At 42.0% G+C, this 22102-nt stretch overlaps 1 protein-coding gene across 3 annotated transcripts in view; it reads left to right on the plus strand.

The window, feature by feature from the left end:
- Window positions 1–22102, plus strand: part of SLC38A11 (solute carrier family 38 member 11) — a 47145-nt gene that overhangs the window by 20059 nt on the left and 4984 nt on the right. For all 3 annotated transcript variants that reach the window (XM_032769766.2, XM_032769768.2, XM_032769771.2), the window contains 4 exons: window positions 13107–13177; window positions 13955–14116; window positions 16445–16557; window positions 18529–18660. In XM_032769766.2, the coding sequence (XP_032625657.1) occupies window positions 13107–13177; window positions 13955–14116; window positions 16445–16557; window positions 18529–18660 (478 nt within the window). The remainder of the gene's footprint in view (window positions 1–13106; window positions 13178–13954; window positions 14117–16444; window positions 16558–18528; window positions 18661–22102) is intronic.

Here is a 22102-nt window from a genome sequence, read left to right on the forward strand (position 1 = left end):
TCACCTAGTCTGACATTTTTTCTTTTAAATCCTTTTTGTATTCCTATAAGCTTGTCATGTATTTTTCTTTATTGTTGATGTAACTGAGAAAATTTAAAAGTCTCACTGGTGAGCCTAAGCTTTAAATTGTCTATTCAGGTGTCTCTAGGGTTCAGTCAAAATGTGCCAAGAGGCAGACCTAAAGTAAACCTTTTTGCCACACTTATTTCCTTTGAAATGCAATTTTCTTGTATTCTCCTAGGAGGCTCTTCTGGGAGGCTTGTAGTAATTTGGCATTGTTCAATACCAAACCATGCTTTAATGTTAATGTTCAGTTAATCTAAAAACTAAGATATCTGCTTTTTTGTATGGGTGAGGGAGTGGGACTGAGGGGGATTTTTATTTTATTTTATTTTATTTTTTGTGGAAGGCTTCAGAAATAATTGATATTTGCATCAGGATATTTTTTTTGACTTTTTTTCCCTTATGGCATAAGTAGCGTCAGAGCATTATATATTTTTTTCAGTTTTGCTTTCATTGCAAGTCACGTATATAAATAAATAATCACTGCAGTCTGAAGCTGATAGTGTAGCTGCTAAGAACATCCAGTGTGCAGCCTACAGTTTTTGCCCTCATTACAATTGAGAGGTTGTGGAGTAAAAAAAAGACTGTTTCTCCCTCATTTTACTTCCATCTGCTTATACTGGGTTAATTTTTTAACACCTTCAGAAACAACAGTGAGTTAGGATTATCTCATCTTCAGAATGTAACAGTCTTCAAACACATTCGTATTGCATTAAGCTATTTCATGTCTTAAGGATGAAATTATGAATATACATTGATAGAAAAGGGATAATAGGTAATGCCATTTATAAAGACAGAGCATTTTAACTTTTTTTGGTGTTGATTTTGAAAGAATACCATTATGTCAGTGCCTGCATAATAAATAAATCATCACAACATTTTTGAGAGCAACCTCTATAAAGATCACACACAAATGTAGCTGTGAGAGAATTATGCATCTGGCAGCTGATCACAGGAATGAAACACCAAGTGTTCAAGAAAACGGCATGAAAGTAGGAATATGATGCTCTCTTGCTCCTTAATAATCATGTAACAACCAAAGAAACTTTACCATATAGTGAAATTTAAAAGTAAAAACAAAGACATTCTATATTTACACCACTACTAATCAGTTCATTAAGAAAGAGTGAGGAAATACACAATTATGTTCAAGTAGGGCCATGCCAGAATTTTAGCTGATGTCACTTATTTTTAGATATTTATTTTCCTTGATGGTCAGAAGGACCTCTGTCAATTAGAAGTTAAAGGCTAACTTGAGCATTATTAATTTACCTTTCATAATGTTGACTAAGGATTAAATTCAGTGGCTACAGTTTTTGAAATAGTTTAATCTAGAGCATAAAACTAACATTCCACACTCCCTATTTCATTCTACAGTTTTGCCACAGAAAAGAAACTGAATTCCACAATTTAAGTCTATAAATTTAGAAGTCAAACCTGAATTAAATCTGCTGTCTGGTGCTCCATTAGAAGAGTCATCTTGATAATTGCCAGTCTGCACCTTAATATAGCAGTTTTATCACCAATCTTCCATTCAAGAAGATGGAAGTCTTGCTGGTACAAAACATGCAGCTCATCTGGTACAAAAGTGTGACTTTTGTTCCTCTTTTGTAAATACTTTTTTCATTTCAATAAGCTCTCTATCCCTACTGTGTGTGGCTGGGCTGAGATCAGAGATAACCTTGCTCCCTCCATAGTCTGAAAAACCAGGCTCGCTGTCTCTTATTTGACAGTGTACAACACTAAAGACAGAATGATTTCCCCTCACAATGGATTTTGTGATGGAGCCTTTAACATTTTAATAACAAAAAAGACCCAGACCATATTGTGACCAAACAATTTTGTCTGGGTCTGACTCCAGAGCTTTATGTGATGCACCTTCCACCACAACAGCATTTGTAGCCTTTCTGTTCTTGGACTACAAACAGTGGGTATTCCCCAGCATTCTTTACATTAGCCAGCACCTTTATTGTGATATACATTCTATTGGTGTCCTGGAGACTGAATACAGTCTTACTTTATCTGGGAAACACATGTCTCAGGCCACACACCTCAGTAGAGTAAGCAATTAGAATTACTTGCCAATTCTGTCTTGCTGTTGGCTTCATTTAATTTGTGGCCTCTTCATTGTTGGTTGGGCTAGTAACCTCCCTTAAGATCTCTTTCAGTTTAATCCTCTCCTATTTTTGCTGCAGGTATCAGGGCTAAATGGCCCCATACATTTTTCCTTTCTGCTCTTCTTACAACTTATACTCTTTCTTGATTCATCCATTGTCCTTCATGTTCCACCTCCCTCCTGTTCTGGATGTCAGCCAGCGTTTACTCCTTGTGATTGTTGTTACTTTTAGTGTTTCTCTATGCTAGCTTCCATTTCATGTCAATTTCGACTTAAGCTCCTCCACTCTTTCTTTCAGAGAAGAAACTATTTAACGTATTGGATGCTGGACTCCATGTTTCTTAAACTAAACTAGCTTTTTACTAAGAAAACTATTTAACAAGGCACTGTAACTGCAGCTATCCTTGTGCACACAAACTGACTTCTTGGTGCTCTTCAAAACTCTTCCCTCTTGCAACTTGTCCTCTCTTTAAGTTCCATGAAGGTTGCTAAAGCCTTTGTGATCTTCATCCCCCACTGAGATAGAGGGAATAAATGTAAGAGGTCAAATTAGAATTCCCGAGCTCCTGGCTTTCAATCTAACAGTGAACTAGACATCACAGTTAGTGTTTGCTTATACAGCTCACTGTGTTTTTCTACTGCCGCTAAGTTTCTGCTTTTTAAACTCCAGTTCAGGAATAAATTGAAGAATGTGTCCCATAAGGGACAGACATCATAATGCTTCCTATAAAAACAGAAAAATCAACTTAATTGAGTGATACGTTCTTTCCATTCCTATTTTACATGTTAAGGAAAATGTTAAGGGATAGTTTATTTATATATATTAAAAAAAAATTCCCCTCTCACCCCTATGGGTGGTATGTGTCTTCCTCAACCTCAGGTCCTCTACCAGAGGCCTGGGAGTTTGAGGGTTCTGCGTAGTATCTTAGCTGTTCCTAGCACTGCACTCTTCTGGACAGAGAGCTCTGATGTTGTTCCTGGGATCTGTTGGAGCCACTCACCCCGCTTAGGAGTCACAGCCGCTTGGTGCTCTGCTGATGTTTTGCACTCGTTGGGAGTACACCTTGGATTGTCTTTGGAGGAACAGGGCATTTTCTTTTTGGCCTCTGCTGTCTAGTGTTCTCCTTAGCGTGGTGCCAAGTGCTGAGCCTTTGTTTAGCGTCTCTAGGGCTCAATGGAGTCCAGGCCTCGTATTGTTTTCGTAGCCAAGTTATCCTAATCTCTACACCCTCTGTAGTTCACCCAGCTGACTAACTTTTCTCTCCGAGTCGCCTTGCTCTATTGCCACTCATTTCCCAGGTGGGTCACATAACTGTTGTTCTCTTGATCGTGTCAGCAGATCTCCAGGATACAGAGGCTGTAGCGTTACCAGTTCATTGGTTAGTTATGGTGTTAGGTAGGGATTGTCATGAGGGCTCTATTGGTCAGCTTCTAACATACTATCTGATGGTTACTTTCTCACGACCTGTAATCAGTCTCGAAGGTGATTGTAGCTAGTTCTCATGTCATGATTATGCCTCATATCAGCTGCGTGCTTTGCGAATGAGCGGGTGGCAGTGAAGTTCAGCTGCAGGTGGTGGCGCTAGCACATCATTGTTCTTCCAGTCTTCTGATCTGGATGCCATGTGGAGTGGTTCTATTCAAGCTGTGAGACGCTTCCTCTTTACTATGTTGAAGGCGTTTGTGAATAACTTGTTTTTCTCATAGTGTGGATGTGGTCTTGTGTCCATCCATAGTCCCCTCATACGTTTCCATAATCCCCTCTCATTAGGTCTACTGTTGTAGTAGCATTCATCAATTATCAGCGTTCTCTGTGTCTTGTCCTGAATGGTTTTCCAGTAGCCCACTTCATCAGATGTTCCTGGTTCCTCAACCTCTGGTGCAGAACCTTGTTAATCTGGGCGAGCGTCCGAGCCGCATAACTCCTATTTGTGTAGCTCACTATACTGGCAGGGTATCTGATGACCGGCAGGGCGTATCTGTTGATGGCGGTGGATCTTGTTCTTCCCACTGAGCTGGCTTCTTTCTAGACCTGTCTTATTCCTTTGGTATACTTGGATGTTGCTGTCTTCCTTGCCTCCTCATCGTGGTTTCCGTGTGACTGTGGGACGCCAAGGTACTTGTAGCTGGTCTGTATGTCTGCTATGTGGCCGCTGGTAGTTCCAACCCATCAGTCTTGACTACCTTCCTCTTCTTCACTACCATCCGGCCACACTTCTCCAGTCCGAATGACATCCGAATATCCCTCACTGTAGATCCGCGTCAGGTGATTAGTGAGTCGATGTCTCGTTCATTCTTAGCATACAGCTTGATATCATCCATGTAGAGGAGGTGGCTGCTGGTAGTTCCACTCCTGAACCTGTACCCGTATCCAGTCCTTTGATTATCTGGCTGAGGGGGGTTTAAAGCCTATGCAGAACAGCAGCGGGGACAGTGCATTTTTTTTCACCTTGGTATATGCCGCACTTGATGGCCACTTGTGCAAGCTGCCTTGAGTTGACTTCTAGTGTTGTCTTCCATAGTCCCATTGAGTTCTTGAGGAAGGTCCTTAGTGTCCTGTTGACTTTGTATAGCGCCAGACATTCACAGATCCACGTGTGCGGCATTGAGTCGTAGGGCTTTTCTGTAGTCAATCCAGGCTGTGCTCAGATTGGTCTGTCTAGAATCCTTGAGCTTGAGCTGCTCATATCTATGAGCAACTGGTGTTTTGAGCCTCTGGTGTTTTCCCAATGCCCTTTCTGAGCTGTGCTCATGTTACTGGCCCATGTGGTCCTGTAGCTTGGTGCTATGATGCCTGATAGGACTTTCCATGTTGTGAGGAGCAGTTATTGGCGGTAGTTGGACGGTTCTGTTCCCTTGCAGGGGTCTTTCATGATCGCACTGTCCTTCCTTGTGTTAGCCAGTTTTGGGTGGGAGCCTGCTGCTAGCAGCTGATTCATCTGTGCTGCTAGGTGTTCATGCACTGCTGTTAGTTTCTTTAGCCAGTAGGTGTGGATCATGTCTGGTCCAGGTGCTGTCCAGCTCTTCATGTTCTTGACCCGCTGCTGGATGTCTTCTACTGTGATGGTGACTGGTTCTGTTCTGGAGAGATTGCTGTGCTTGTTCTCAGGTCCTGCAGCCACTTTGCACTGGTGTTATGAGTCTTCTCTTTCTCCCGTATGTTCTTTCAGTACTGTTCAGTTTCTGCTGCTGGTGGCTCTGCTGTTATTGTGTGTGTTGCACTGCAGTTGGAGTACACCTTGGATGGTTACTTTGGAGAACAGGGCATTTACTTTTTTGCCTCTGCTTCTCTAGTGTATCTCCTTAGCCTGGTAGCCAGTGCTGTGAGCCTTGTTTAGCGGTCTCTAGGGCTTCAGATGGAGTCAGGCCCTTGTATTTTTTCAGTAGCCAAGTCTTATCCTTAATCTCTACACCCTTCTGTAGTTCCACCAGCTGACTAACTTTCTCTCGAGTCGCCTTGATCTTATCTTCCAACCTCATTTTCCAGGGTGGGTACATACTGTTGTTCTTCTTGATCGTGTAGCCAAGCATACTCCAGGATACAGAGGCTGTAGCGTTATACCAGTTCATTGGTTTGAGTTATGGTGTAGTAGGGGATTGTCATGAGGGCTCTATTGGCAATCTTCTAACATACTATCTGATGGTACTTCTCCACTGAGCCTTTGGTAATCAGTCTCGAAGCGATTGATTGTAGCTAGTTTCTTCATGATCTTATGCCTCATATCAGCTGCTGTGCTTTGCAATGAGCGGGTGGCAGTGAAGTTTCAGCTTCAGGTGTGGGTCTGCACATCCACTTGTTCTTCCAGGTCTTCTTGAGTCTGGGATGCAATGTGGAGTTGGTCTATCTCAAGCTGTGAGAGCAGCTTCCTCTTTTTACTATGTTGAAGGCGTTGGTAACTAGCTGTTTCTCAGTAAGTGTGGATGTAGGTTTTTGTCCATCCATAGTCCCCTCATACGTTTCATACATCCCTCTCATTAGGTCTACTGTTGTAGTAGCATTCCATCAATTCCAGGTTCTCTTGTCTTGTCCATGAATGGTTTGTTCCAGTAGCCCACTTATCATCAGATTGTCCTGGTTCCTCAACCTCTGGTGCAGACCTTGTTAATCTGGGCGACGTCCGAGCCGGCATAACTCGTCCTAGTTTGGTGTCACTCTCATATTTGAGGTAGGCAGGTGAAGCGTTAGGGGGTCTTTTGCCCAAGGACCCCTACTGGAAAGTTGGGTACCAACCGGGATTTGAACCCCGGTCTCCCGTATCAAAGGGTGGTCTCCCGTATCAAAGGGCGGCACTCATATATAAAATTTTGTGTGTGTGGTATTGCACTGTACGGATACTGTGTGGAAATTAGATAGTGCAAACTGTGGTTATTAAGTTCTGTTCCAGTACTGAGAGGTTTGGTTATTTACTCTAAGAATATAGGAGAGGATGCACTTCCTGAGTATGGTTAGGTTTAAGGATTTTACTTTTCTGGAGTTATTCCCAAATAGCACAATCTCAGTTTGGTGTCACATATCCGGACAAGACGGTTGTGTTTCAGTCAGAGCAGTTAGTGTTTCATGTCATTAATGCACAGTCCATTTATTATCAGCAGGTACTCAGGCTCTCATAGGTTCTGGAACGAGGAGTGCTGGGGGTGCGGCAGCAACCCATGGTTTGAAGTAATTTCCATCATGTACACGGTTTACAGTTTGGTTCAGTGGCTCTCAGCATCCCCACTATACAAATTGTTCCAGCACTCCTGCAGGCTCTTGAGTATTCATACTGTCTAAAGATTGACTCTTTAGACATCTCTATTCACAACCCCGTAGCTGAAGTTCAGAATCCTACCATCATTTCATTTTTAAACTCTTATTACATATAACATAGCTGTAAAAACTCCATTTTATTTAAAAATGTTCATGCAAAGAAATGCATGTGGTGATGGAGGCATTTTACAGGCATTTTCAAATCAGCTTGAGCTTTACAATAATTTTTAAATGTCAGTGATATTAAAACCATTATTTTATTTTTCTGGTTGCATTTTAAATGGTCAGTTAACTCATAAGATATTATATAAATACAACTTACTGCCTCTGTATTCCCCTCAGACTTATTTCCAACAAAGCACCTCCCTCAGGCTTCCAGCTCCCTTGCTGTTGTCTCCCTTGGGTGAGGGCCCAGGCCACTCTCCCTTCTGTCTGGGATATTTCCAGTCTGGACAGTTCCCCACCTTAACCATGTTATTCCCAGCACAGAGAGGTTGCCCAAGGACACCTTCTTGCTTTCTCTTCAGTTAAGAGGTGAATTGCTACAGAGATACAACACAGCACTTCCCGTGTAAGCCAACTTTATTCTTAAGGTAAAAGTATTACAGAGAAAATGTATTTAAAACAATAAAAGAACCTACAGACATGCTAATAAGCTTACCAGAGTTAACCCTAACCCTAACATGGATTCTGGCAGGAACAGTCATTCAAACGCTCACCCAAGGCTTATTCCTTGTGAGTACCAGTTTATCATAGCTTTAGCTCAGAAGAAGCACAGACCCTCCAATCCTACCCTAAGGATGGGGCCCTCCATGGACCAGGGATCCTGTCCATTTTGCTGAATGAGGAAGAAGGCCCTGACCCAGTTTAAATCCAAGTTATTTATACAAAACTCCTTCCTTTGTCTGCTGGTCCATGGAGAATCTAGTTTGAGCTAGTATGTTTGGACTTTTCCGGGGGAGGGATTTCTCTGGAGATATTACAATCTGAGTGAATTTGCCTACTCGCTCAGTGCAGTTCTCCTATTTACCATTCCCATGGAAATACATACAATTTCACAACAACACATATGCAATTTTATTTTTAATACACTTGACCCCATAGGTATTAATCTAATTTAAAAATGTTTAATTTAAGTCAATAAAGTCCATTCAGGACATTGCAGGAAATTGTCAGTCTTTCACAACCTGCACTTAATATTATAATAGAAAGGGTTTTAGGATCATAATTCTTGGTTAGAAAGATTTCACAAATTCTTTTTGAATACTCAATTCTGTCAAAGGATAATATAAATTAGTTTTCTCCATGTCTGTGTATTGAAAAAAATCTGACTTCCAGTGGCAATAGAACTAAATTGCTATGATGCTATCATGGTTTAGTTTAAATATTGTTAATCCATTTCTCTTTCATACATTTTAGTATGTTAGAGTGCTTTAAAAAATGTACCATATTTTGTAAACTGGCCAGCAATAAATAGCTATGTCTAATGTAATCGCTAATGTCCCTGATTTGAAATTGTCAGTGTTAAACCAAGGATGAAATTGATTCAATGTTTTTTTTAAAAAGAATGATTATTTTTTATATTTGTACAAATCAAAACTCTCTTAGATTAACATATTAGAGCACCTGACTCCAGTTAGAGCACTGCTTCTTCTGGCGATTTAGCCATGCTTCGTGAAGGTTGTTGGTCGTTTGAGGAGAGCGGTGGTTGGGCGATGTGCGTTTGCGAGAAAGGTTCGTCCAGAGGAATAGACGGTTTGGGGAGTGTGCGGTGGATGTGGAAGCACCAAGAAACTACGGTACAAGGGGCCCAGGCTTGTATAGAGAGAGGCGGAGCCTTTCACAAGCCTGACGGGGTTATGAGGGAGTAACCACAGTGGGAGAAACCGTGTAGAATGGTCACACAACGCCCAGCGGCCTGGGTTTGGGACTGAGTAGGAGCGGGCCAGGTTCCTCCTCCTCATCCCTCCTCAGGACAATGGGAGTGATTAGAACTGGTTCAGAGGCAGCCTATCGGCCTGACCTCCCGAGAGGAAGCGCGGAACCCAGGCTATCCGGGCATTTGCCAATATTATTTCATAGAATAAGCCCACTAGCTTATTTGCTTTCTCCACATAGGTGCATTTAGACGATGTAGGCATTAATTTTTCATGCTTGCTTTAGTTGGTATGTTAGTTCGTTTGGTGGGCTGTTTTTTAGTTGATATTTTGTGATTATTTTTTTTGTTTCATGCAGTGTATATCTGTGCAAGAAGGCAGACTGTTCCAATTTATATTTTGCTCCTCCTTCTCTCCATCCTTCTCATCCTGCTGAATGGCCAGGGCCGGCTCCGCACCATCCTTACCGCGGGTTGCTTTGGGTCTGGGCACGTCTGGCAGCGGGGCAGCTTTAGGTATTCGCGGCATTTGGTTGGGGGTCCTCCCTTCCGCTCGGGCAAGGAACTCCACTGAATTGCACGATGCCGATATGATTTGTGCCATTTTTTTTTTTTTTTTTTTGGCTGTTTGGGGCGGCAAAACCCCTGGAGCTGGCCCTGCTGAAATGCAGTTAAGGTCCTGAGTTTTTCTACTGTTCAGAGAGACCCAATAAGGCTAAATGGTATAGTAGTTCTGTGATGTGGTGCTGTATTAATTTAGATGGAATCAGGGCCGGCTCTAGGGGTTTTGCCGCCCCAAGCAGCCAAAAAAAAAAAAAAGCCGCAATTGCGATCTGCGGCAATTCAGCGGGAGGTCCTTCGCTCTGAGCGGAAGTGAGGGACCCTCCGCTGAATTGCCACCGAATATCTTAAAGTGCTGCCCTGGTCCAGAGTTGCCGCCCCAAGCACGTGCTTGGTAAGCTGGTGCCTGGAGCCGGCTCTGGATGGAATAAAAGGACCCAAAGAGCCAAAGGTATTAACAAGACTCTGTTTCTGTCCAACATTAAACAATTTTTAGCAAGATTTGGGGTTTGAATACAGAAACGAAACACACCATTAAAAATCCTTTTAACCCTTCATTAAAGATATAGAAAAGAAGGAAAAACAGAGCATTTGAAATGTAAAGTATTAAATAAGACTTTCATTTTAATAATGGCCCTTTAACCTTTAGCTGGAAAGAGTTTTTAAAAGGAAAAAAACCCTCAATTGACAATGTCTGAGATGGTATTAAAGATGGTAATATGTGTCCTTTTGGGGGGCGGGAGGTAAGTTGGTTAAGAAAGGCTGGAGTTGCTGTAGTTGCTGCTGCTGTTAAAGTCTGATTCCATTTCCTAAAAGACAAAGCAAGATGAACACATGCAAGAGGGGAGAGAACAGAATGGCAAAGATAGAAAATGCAGCTTCTGTCTCTGATACTGAGTTTCACTTGCAATACGACTGCTAGAAAAGACAAGCACAACACACAGTCTTATCAGCTACTGTGAAACCTGGCAAATTTATACCAGCATCAGGCTGTTACAGGCCATTTCTTTCAGCTGCATTTCTAGTCACAGGCTGACAGTAGTATTGCAGAATATGCAGTCTTGGCCACCTCAGGCAGACTTTTATTAAACAGAAGGCAAAAGGAGAGAGATTGGAAAGAAAAAAATAAGATGGGGAAAGAAAAGGAAGTGGCAGGAGGAGGGAAGAGAGAGAGAGAGAGAGAATCCCAGGTGGTGTGTGGGATTCTGATGAAGCCAGTAGAAGTGGCGATGTCACCTGGGATGTCGCCTGGTCTGGTCAGGACATCTCTCAGGATCAGGATAAGAAAGGCCTGGGATCCCAGGAGATGGAGGGTCTGGCAGCCATGATGATGAAGCTTGCTCTAGTACAGAGATTCTCAACTGTTTTCTTTATGAGACACTCATAATCTTGCTTCTTTATGAGACATGCCTCCCTCCCCTTCCCCCGCCCCAACAAGGTATAAAAACTCCTCAGCCCACCTGTGCCACATTAAGTGATTTTCTGCATATAAAAGCCAGGTTAGGAACATGCTTAAAACCCTTTCACTTCAAGTTTAAGTGCTGTCATGAATAGTGATACTTTTTTGAATCAGGGCCAAATATGCATCTGGATCTAATAAGCCATATTTTTAAAATGGAAAATGAAGATTTTCCTATTTGGTTGATATGAATTTAATAGTAAAGGAACATAATTTATAAAATAACACCAACATTTTTATATGTGGAGGCTAGAATAATCAGGTCATTGCTGTTATTACAATCTGTTCTTAGGGAAAGCCTGACACGTTTCAAGAAATGGGAAGATAATGAATGCGGGGAGAGAATGAACAAAAAAATAAATCTGTTTTGAAAGGGTTTAAAAGTTTGGCAGCAATAACATCTAAACTAACACCTGCTAAGGAATTTGCTGCTTGAAAGAGCTGATTTAATAACAGAGAGGAGGAGAGAGAAACAGAGGTGGTGTGATGGTTGTGACATGCTGTTTTGCAGTGAAGGAATAGTACGGCAGCTGAGGCAGCAGGTGGCAGCAGCTTCCCCTCAAAACAAAGTGGAAATTGAAGCAAGCAAAATTAGCAGCAGCTAGCTGTATGGCAGCATTCTCCATAGTAATGCCATTTTGTCTGTTCTGTAGAACTTCTGTAAAAGAAGTGCTCAGTTGGTATACAGCTTCCATCTGGTATGTGAACAGACTGCAGCTTAGAAAAAGGGTGTTCTTGCTTCTCCGTTTCCCCAGAGTGTGCATCAACATATATGGAGCTTCTAAATCATTTTACAGGATGGAACTTCATGTATCAATCTCTGGATCTGATTTAACAAAGATTGTTGCAAACTTTTGTTTCTGGGCCTGAATCTAAATTTCATTCTGCCATCATTCCCTGAGTATATTTTAAAATGGAGATTGACAGCAGTTTAGATTGTCAAGACTCTCTATATAATAAGATGATAAAATTATGCCCAATTTGAGAAATACATAAATCAAAGTGGTAACTGCAGCCCAGCGACAGGTAAGACATGAATTCATGTAGTGGAAACTGTTTTGTTTGACTGTTGATTATTTCAGTATACACGTTGGGCTTGCCTCCACAGGGACTTATTCGTAAGGTGAATTTAAGCTGCTATGGTTCTGTTGGTGTAACTCCCTGTGCAGACCCTTCTACCAGAATAAAAGAGTGTTTTTTTGTTGTTGTTTAGCTTATGTTGCTTTGGAAGCAGTTCAAGCTAAACTGAAAAAAGGTACTCTTATTCCTGAATAAGAGTGTCCACATGGGAAGTTATATCAATCTAGCTATTGCTGTTTAACTGTGTAAGTAAATCTGGAAAAATCTCATGTATTGACAAGCCCCTAGAATGAAATTTATTTCCTCTGTATAAAACCTGAATAAATTCATGGGAGAAGGGGTGGTGTATAAGGTGGCAAAATCCACCAAAATCTACCAACCTATGACCAGGGTTCAGGGCTACAGCAGTTCTCCTTTGTCCCAGCTCGCTGTTGCTTTGGCATACAGTCACTGCAGTTCTTCCACACAACTTGTGGGGGGTTGATAAAGTCATTGGAGCCACATAATACAGAATCCCTTGGCTCCTTCCTTATCCTGTCCTAAACTCCTCCATATGCAGGACTGTTCTAGTTGTACTTCCTTAAATTTATTTCTTACCTCAGGGCTCTGGGGATATGCAAGACCCTCCCTACCAGAGGGAATATCAATCCCTGAAGAACAGACCTATTTGGGACTGTGGGGTTGCACAAATGAGGGCAGAATTTGTCACACTTGGGCTAAAGTCCTAGGAACAAATGTGGAGCTCCCATTGAAATCCTCAGGATCTACATGTGCAGATCCAGAGGAAAAATCTGTCCCATAATATTCAGAGTAGAGATCTACAGTGTTATTTGGCTAACCTGACCGCATATGGGGTCAGCACCGTGGCCTTCACTGTCCTCATTGCCATTTCCAGACGTACCACATCCAAAGAAGTGGCAACCTTTTTTTTTTTAAGTTACAATACCAGAACTATTCATTAAAAGTGCTAATACATTGCCATAAGAAGCACTCCTAGAAATGATAGTTTTATAAATACAAGGGGAAAAAAGGATATCTCTGAATGACAAGCATTTTGTTACCAAAGCATCATGATCTAATGTGCAGAGGAGTTCTTTTCAGAAGGGTCTGCCTAGCCTTACTATGTTATATGTAGTATTTTAAAATAATTCTAATCATTGATCACCTGTAGGGGACATTCGATTAAAACAAATTTCTGTTTTAGACCCAAAACAGAGAATGCCTGGATATTTGCAAAGTCTAATGCAATACAAGCCATTGGGGTGATGTCATTTGGTAAGTGGATGTTTGTGTCTGAACATCTCTTCTCAATCTGCGGTCAGCCCTAATGGTTGAAAGAATTTTACTTTACGACTGGATCTGCATGACAGTTGCATTTTCCCTTTACCTTAGTGTTAAGCTGGTTTAGGCAAAATTAGAGCTAGCCCTAATCATTTCCCATTAGCCAGAATTAAACCTTTATTCAGGTTTGGATAAATCTCCTCTCATATGCATAGTCCCCACTCTAACTTCTACTCCCACTGTTCTGATATCCCTCCGTAGGCTCCAGTGTTCTGGTACTCTGAGGTCTTCCGATTGCTTGTTACTGAACAACATGCCTGTTGTCCCAGAGTGGGAAATGTCACATCTTCTGGAGTTTTTCATCTGTACATTCTGGGGCATAGTTAACAGAGAAGCCCCAGACTGGATCATGGTATAAAACCTGATGTGCGCACCAGAAGGAGGCACTGGAGATTGAAGTGGAATTGTGAGCAGGAAGCTGTGTCGGGGGTTAGTAGGGGAGAACCAGGTGGCATTGCTGGGGATGACAAATCAGAATCATATGGGCTGAGTGGAAGGTGGAGACCCACGTAGAATGAGATAAATATCCAAAATGTGATGCTGTTTGATGTTTGCTATGTACTGCACCCTTCATTTGTATTTGTAATAATGAATTGATTTAAACTGCTATATTTCCACTGCCTTGGAGTACACTAGCTTAGCTTGGTACAAAATTTTTATTTTTAATGAAATGTATGTTGTTGTTTTTTTAAATTGCCATGTGTGTTTCAGCATTCGTTTGCCATCATAACAGCTTTTTAATCTATGGCTCTTTGGAAGAACCCACTCTGAGTAACTGGTCTCGCATCACTCATGTGTCTGTCTCACTGGCTCTTTTTATCAGTGTGGTGTTTGCTGTATGTGGATATGTGACATTTACCGGCTACACAGAAGGTAAGATACTTTATGTGTCTATTTTAAGGCTTATCTTGGCTTCTGACACTTTCCACCCTTTTTGTTTGAGGTTCAGTTAACTCCCTGCAGGGTAGAGAGAGAAGGAAATGCCAAGCTGATCTTTGTCTTTTTATTTATACTTTGAAAAGAAATGTGTGGGATTTACCCTTCTTACCTAGTAGTCAAAAAATATAGGAGTGGGATGAGAAGGCAGCCCAGGGTCTATGCTGTGGAAGATGGTGTAGACTCAAGAGCAGAGCCCTGCTGGTGGAAAGTCCACACCAAGGAGATACACATTAGCACAAAACTGCTTCCCTCTGTTGGAAGGATTGCATGGGTTTAGCAAAGCACAAAAATAAACAGCACTGCCCAGGGATAGAGCATGGCCAGAGGGATGGGGAAATACGATGAGTACATATAAAAGCTTAAATAGTTTCCACACATCCCCTCAACACACTCTGCTGGCAGTGCTCTTATAGTGGCTAACTTAGAGTTGTTTCCCATGTGCCCAGCAGAATCTTATCAGAGTTTAACAATGATACTTCCATCACCTGCACTCCTTCAGGATGAAATTGCCTTGGAGTGCAGGTGGCTAAGCTGTCACTGACTGGTATGACTGACACACAAATCTCTGGAAGAATTGAGCAGCTGATGGGGAAAAACTCATTCCCTATTGCTGAGGAGGAAAAGACACATTCTGAGAGTGTGAGGGGGCTGAGGAGAGTCAGCTTCCCTTCTAGCAGTGAGGGGAGAGTGAGGTTGGTGTGTGGGGGGAGCAATTTTCTGTCTACTATTCCTAAAAACATAGTCTTTTGCCTTGAGGATCCTCTGTCTAAACAGAGTTACATTTTTCATGTGCACAACTCAGTTATGCACTTTGAAACCGCAGCCTAGATTATTAATGTCAGAAATGTACCATAGGCTTCTCACTGTCTTTGTAACAGATTTTGCTCTTTCTGTCTTTGGGAATGAGTGGGAAGAGAGAGGTAAGCGTTAAGGGAGGAAGAAATTTGCTAAATACATCATTGTTTCTCAAGTCAGCCAAACAATTTTAGAGATATTTCTTCAGTTGTTTCACAATTCTTTTACAGTCCAGTTTAAATCTGTAAGAGAAGGTTTATCACCTCATTTTTTTTGTGGCAGACAGCAGCATTTAGCTGTGCTTGGCGTAGGGGATTTTCACTCCCTTCCCTCCTCCTTCTGCCCCCATTTATTTATCCAGGAAAGCAACCTACTCTAGTCATTGCTTGTACCCATCCTTCTAGATGGACTGGTTGAGTACAGGATGATTAAAAAATATATTTCGAGACTGGGAGAGTCATACCTTCCTATTTTTTGTGTGTATATATATACTAGACACTATAGTATATTATACACTAATTCCATCTCATCATCCATCTTTTTCACCAGTTCCCTCAATCTCTTCTTTCTCCAGAACAAATCTGGTTGTTTCTTGAGCTCTACTGGACTCCTAAAAGTAGCAAGTCATATATAGTATAATGGAAATCAGAGGTGGAAACGACCTGGTAGGCCATCTAGGTATAGTCTTAAGATTTGTTCATGTTCATGGTAAGTTAGTCATTCAGCCTGAACTAGATTCCATGGTCACCTTTCCCCGGGATCCTTTGCTATAATCACTAGGTGAGGTGTTTACTTGAATTGTATAGCAGTAAAATAGTAAACAGATGCAAAAGGAATTACCAGTTAATAATCCATATGTTTACATAGGGCTTTGAAGGTTTGAAATCCCCCAGTATAGTGTTGCAGCTGTGATTAGATCCTGTAATATGATGCACAGGAAATTCAGGTCTCTAGCTGTACACATCTAGTCTTCCTTATGTGATTGTTCTTGTCCTAAGAATAACAGAAAGGAAATCTGTTTTTTTTAACCCAATGTTTTTCTTTCTAAAACTATGTCGCATACCGATTGGGGAAAAAAAACAAACAAACGCCAGAAGCACCATTACAAAGTAATCTCAAAAAGAAAGCTGCAAAAAATAGGATGACAATAGGCTTAACCCTGTAATATGTGTATGATAGATAGATAGATAAGTAAATAGTTAAATTGAAATGATCTTGAGAATACAAGAAATAATAGAAAATGCTGTTACTATCGGGGTGGTTAAAGTTAATCACAAATTACATTCAAAATTATTTAATTCTTGTTTTCTGATTTTTGTGTCCAAAAGTGGGTCAGGAAATCTCAAATTTTTGTATACAGTTACTCTGGTGACTTATCTCTCTATTTGCATAAGTGTAAATGTCAGCTAATAATTAGCCATAGTTGTCATTAATTTGAAAATAATTTCATTTTTCACTGTTCTCTAGGAGATATATTTGAAAACTATTGCAGAGACGATGATCTTGCTACATTTGGAAGGTTTTGCTATGGAGTCACTATAATCCTGACTTTCCCCATTGAATGTTTTGTGACTAGAGAAGTGAGACATTTTATCTCTTCTTCCATGATGTTTTTAATCATATGCTTAATCTGTAAAATATATGGTAAGATCTGTCCTAATAGCAATTACTGACTAATCTTATGTAAATATCAATACCTAAAGGCCTGGTGCATGCTAGCTATAGCATTTAGTGGGCTTTTTCTTGTGATTTCATAAACTTAATGTAACCCTTCTTCCCCTCTGAGTTGGCAGCAACAAGGGCCGGGCTCAGTATCCAGGGGTTCCGTTTCAATAACACAGTGCAAAACCGGCTCAAGCCCCCACCCAGTGAGCTGGGAAATTACATACTACCCCCACCCCTCCCCCCCCCAGCTCTAGGAGGCAATACTTCCCCACTCACAAGCACGTAGTTTGAGTGTAGCAAAATCCTTTTAATAAAGGAGGGAAACAATGTGGCATCACGTTGGAGAAACACCACAAACAGGATTATAACACAAACCATAATCAAAAACCCACTTCCAAGTATGTTTGGCAATGTCCTTTCCCCTTTAGGGTCTTAAGTACAATCACCCCAAAGTCCAGTTACCCGAAAGTCTCTGGTCAGTGCCATCCCAGAGTTCAAAAGTTTATCTGCAGAGTTTTACCCCCCAGCCTGAGTGGAAATGGTGGGGGGCACACACAGGGTGTTAAGGGGCACCTTACGTGGGCCAGGGCCAACTGCTTTGCCTCTCTGTGGAGTTCTGCTGCAGCCTTCACCACAATCAGCTCCACTACACCAGCTGTGCCGCTCTCATCCGACCCGTGAGCCACTCCAGCCATTTCTCCTGCAAACCGCTCCACTGCCGCTCACCTGTATCCATGGGCTTGCCTCCAAATGCTTGCAAACTGCTCCGCTCTGCCACCGCCTTAGCGATAAAACTTCAGGCTCCCCCACTATTAACACAGGCACTCATGATCTCAGCTCAGTAAGCTTAGCCTTTTAGTGATTTCACTTGAGTAGGGGAGCCCTGGTGCTGGTGCACCATCTGGCCCAACATTAATTCAGTCAGCAGCCTCTAGATGGACCCTATGGAATCAAAATTAGCTCTCACTTCAACATGGAGAGAGGAGCGTGCAATTGGTGTTCCAGGCCCTCCAAAGGGCCCATACCTCAGGTCACACACCATCCCCAACCTCTCTATTTCAATGGGTTTGGCACCCATGTCCCTTGTCTAGCCAAGTTACTACTTAATTATAATTGCAGACATCTCTGGCAAAAGCAGTCTCATAGTTCCTCTTCACATAATTCAGGTACAACACTTTATTCTTCCTGCCCCAATAACAAGAAATTGGGGATCCCAGAGCTGTCAAAATAACCATCCCAGGATGCCGTGGGCTATGCTAGGTGGGGTGGGTGTACCAATGCAAATACCTAAAATTCCTTTCTACACTCCCCATAATTCACCACCAATGTCAGGGTAGAGCTCATCCTGACTCTGCTTACATCAATATTGTTTTCTTGAATACTGCTGCTTAAATTCTCAGTGTGGTATAATGGAACTGGCACATAGTGAACTCCAGTATGGTGACTCACACAGTATAGTATTCAAGAGGTGGTTGTAACTGGGGCAGGGGATTTATAGCGAAGTAGAGGGAAAATCCTGGAATGTTTCACTGTACTGTTATCAATTAATGGGAAATTTGTAGGAAATCTTTTCTTTTAATAAATGACTTCATGGTAAGAAGGTTTCACTGTGTTTATCCAGTGAAAGAGAATAATGACACCATGTCCTGAAAATATAGGAAAGTCAAATGTTGGGGGGGTTTGCATAATTTTAATATGAAGTAATTTCTGGAAAAGGAGGGACACTTCTCACTGAAGTCAAGAATTTGAGATGGTTGAGAGCCGTAACATTCTCACCTGCTCCTTTCGCTTTCATTATAAATCATAGCATATAGAATTTAAAACATGCTGCTTGTTAAAATAAATAAATGGCCAAAGTAAAGTTACAAACTGTGTTTTCATTTCAGGTAATTTCCAATGTGTTTTTCAGTGGGACCCTTACCACCATTCTCCATGTTGCTGTGACAGTAATTGTTGTTGCTGTAGCCACAATCATATCTTTAGTGTATGATTGCCTTGGAATAGTTTTAGAGCTGAACGTAAGTGCACCTAATGCTCCATTATTTACTGATCACTCTTTAATATAAATGGAATTCTGAAAAACTACAATATTCTCTTAAATGCAACATAGTATAGTGTTAACAGTGTCACAGAAGGAAAGGAATTATTTGTCTCCTCAGAAAATGAGATAAAAGAACAATGTCCTGAAGCTAAGGAAGAAAAGTTCAGGCTGGATAGTCAGAGGACTTCCATAACCTTCAGGAGTAAATGTGCAGTGGACTAGACTTATCAAAGGATGTGGCTGATGGCTGTGGACCATGACTATCAGTAGTTAAGTACAGGTTAGATAAGACAGTGGAGTATAATGGGACCTGTTAAAATCTTGACACTTGTTGTTAGGAAATAGAGTTACTGCAGTATTACAGGTATTTCATGTTGAGTCACTACATCTTCTAGCCATGGCCTTTCCCCAGGTAGTGCTGCTGACTTTTAAGCCTGGATTCCTGTCAGTCCAGGCTTAAAAGGCAGAAGGGCGGTTGCAACCAATTTCTTCCACTGCTACTGGACTTTCCTTTGCACTTGAGCCACCAACAGTGTCTTCACTATGGAAAGGCCAGAATTGGGGGGTCCAAAAATGACCTCCTAGAAGGGAAAATACATCTCTTGCAAAGTGTCATCCCTAGGTCTCAGATACTGTCTCAAATTGAAGGCAGAGGCTCCAAAACCAGGGATTCAGTTTAAAGACAGATACTAAGGTTTTTCTCATCTTTAATACTCGCACAACACAAAGTGTTAAAGAATGTGTAACAGAGTAGCTGGCCTATTAAGTGAAACTGGCCTCAGCACTCCTGTTCCAGGCCAAGTGTTCCCAGATGGGCCAGTTAAAACGGCAGGGCAGCATTTGGGGAGCAATAATAGGCCTTGTGAGATCTAGTGAGAATCAGAGCAGACTGAGTGAGGTAGGAGAAGAGAACTGTCAAAGAAAGAAGGTGCTTCCTGGGAGAAGGCTAAAGGTAGGAGAGCAGCAAGAGGGATTTGCTAGCTGGTGTATCTAAGCCAAAAAGGTAGGGCCAGATGTCTGAAAGCAGAAGGAGGAGGAGCAGCAGCAGAGGGAGTTGCCTGATGACCCTAAGCCAGAGCCAAGGGCCAGAGAAGGCTGAAAGAAGAGAGAGCAGTGGAGAGGCTTACCCACTGGCATCTCCTTGCTGGAGAGCTGGACCAGAGGAACGGTAAAAGAATACTCCCAGCAGAGAGGCTGTGGGAGTCCCCGCTGGAAGGAACAGGGTTGCACACAGAAAGAAGAGGAGTATTATTTACACTGGGGTGATATGGACTATGTTTTGGGATATATTATGGAGTACTTACACATGTTTGTAAATAAATTGTTTGGGATGAAAAGATAAGATTGCATGGAATTACTGGGGACTCAAAGGGAAACTGAGGAAATGGGCCACTTGCAGGGCTGTGCTGAGTCCACAAGGCAGTGCCTGGGAGGGGCCACTTGCAGCCGGTTTTAGGGCGATTCACACAATTCCCCTGCATCAGTTCCCACGCCCCTAAGACGCCCCACAAAATCCCTAAGGACCCTCCGCTGACGTGCCGTCAAGGGCACCGGCAGCCTATAGAGCTGCCGCTGCTGTCCTCGGCAGCAGCTCTATCAGTGCCGCGGAAGAAGGACCCTCCACTGCCATGCCACCGAAGGCACTGGAGCCAAATGAGCTGCCACCGAAGTCCCTCCACTGTCTTCGGCAGCAGCTCTTTCAAATCGAGCCCCACAGTGCCTAAAGCTGGCCCTGGCCACTTGTTACAGCAGGGGTAGGCAACCTATGACGCGTGTGCCGAAGGCAGCACATGAGCTGATTTTCAGTGGCACTCACACTGCTCAGGTCCTAGCCACTGGTCCAGGGGGCTCTGCATTTTAATTTAATTTTAAATGAAGCTTCTTAAACTTTTTAAAAACCTTATTTACTTTACATACAACAATAGTTTAGTTATATATTATAGACTTATAGAAAGAGACCTTCTAGAAATGTTTAAATGTATTACTGGCACGCAAAACCTTAAATTAGAGTGAATAAATGAAGACAAGGCACACCACTTCTGAAAGGTTGCCGATCCCTGTGTTACAGTCTGAAAACTGGTTTTTCTGGTAAAAACAATTCCACCTTGTGGAGTCTTGTATATTAACGTAGTTTGTTAGCCAATCTGAAATAGTAATAATAGAGGAAGCAGACTACATATCTCATCAAAACATGCCTGTGTTATTAGCCAGTCTAAATTTATGGTAACTCTAGTTTTTAACCAGTCCTCTAGCTTCAGTTTCAATTCAGATATTTATAATAAAATATGCCTAATAGCAACTGAGCTCCTTGAGCCTATCTATTTAGCTTAATGAAGAGAAGATTAAGGCATGACTATAAGTATCTGCAAGGGAAAAAATATTTAATAATGAGCTCTTAAATTTAGCAGAGAAAGATATAACATGATCCAACAGCTGGAAGTTGAGTCTAGACAAATTCGGTTGCAAATAAGGTGTACATTTTTAACAATGAGAGTAACTAACCTTTGGAACAATTTGCCAAGAGTTGAGATGGAATCTACATCGCTGACAATTTTAAAATCAGATGGATGTTTTAGTAAAAGATACACGTTAGGAATTATTTTAGGGAAGATCTCTGGCATGTGTTATACTGGAAGTCAGACTAGATTATCGCAATGGCCCCTTGTGGCCTTGGAAACTATTAATAATATAACAGGTATGGGTATGTCATACTTCAGGGTGTAATAGCAGAGGGTTTGAGAGATCCCTATAATAAGAGCCACTGCTTCTGATAGATAAAAGGAACCTAAAACTGACTGTCTATGGGTATGTCTACACTAAGGGGTTATTCCGATTTTACATAAACCGGTTTTGTAAAACATATTGTATAAAGTCAAGTGCACGCGGCCATGCTAAGCACATTAATTCGGCAGCGTGCGTCCATGTACCGAGGCTAGAGTCAATTTCCGGAGCATTGCACTGTGGGTAGCTATCCTGTAGCTATCCCATAGTTCCCTCAGTCTCCCCTGCCCATTGGAATTCTGGGTTGAGATCCCAATGCATGATGGTGCAAAAACAGTGTCGCGGGTGATTCTGGGTTAATGTCGTCACTCATTCCTTCCTCTGTGAAAGGAACGGCAGACAATCATTTCGTGCCCTTTTTCCCTAGATTGCCCTGGCAGATGCATAGCATGGCAACCATGGAGCCTGTTTTGCCTTTTGTCACTGTCACCGTATGTGTACTGGATGCTGCTGACAGACCGGTACTAGCAGTGCCTACACAAGCAGCATTCATTTTATCAATAGCAGTAGCAGATCTGTATGAGTTTGCGAGTCGATTCTGTACCATCTGCTCGACTATCATTAGGGGTGCTACCTGAGCGGGACAATTAAGCGAAAGGTCGGCCGGGGACGGGTGCAAAGATCTAAACAAAAGATGG

This window comes from Chelonoidis abingdonii, chromosome 10 (assembly GCF_003597395.2).
Source record: "Chelonoidis abingdonii isolate Lonesome George chromosome 10, CheloAbing_2.0, whole genome shotgun sequence".
In the NCBI taxonomy this organism is placed as follows: Eukaryota; Metazoa; Chordata; order Testudines; family Testudinidae; genus Chelonoidis; species Chelonoidis abingdonii.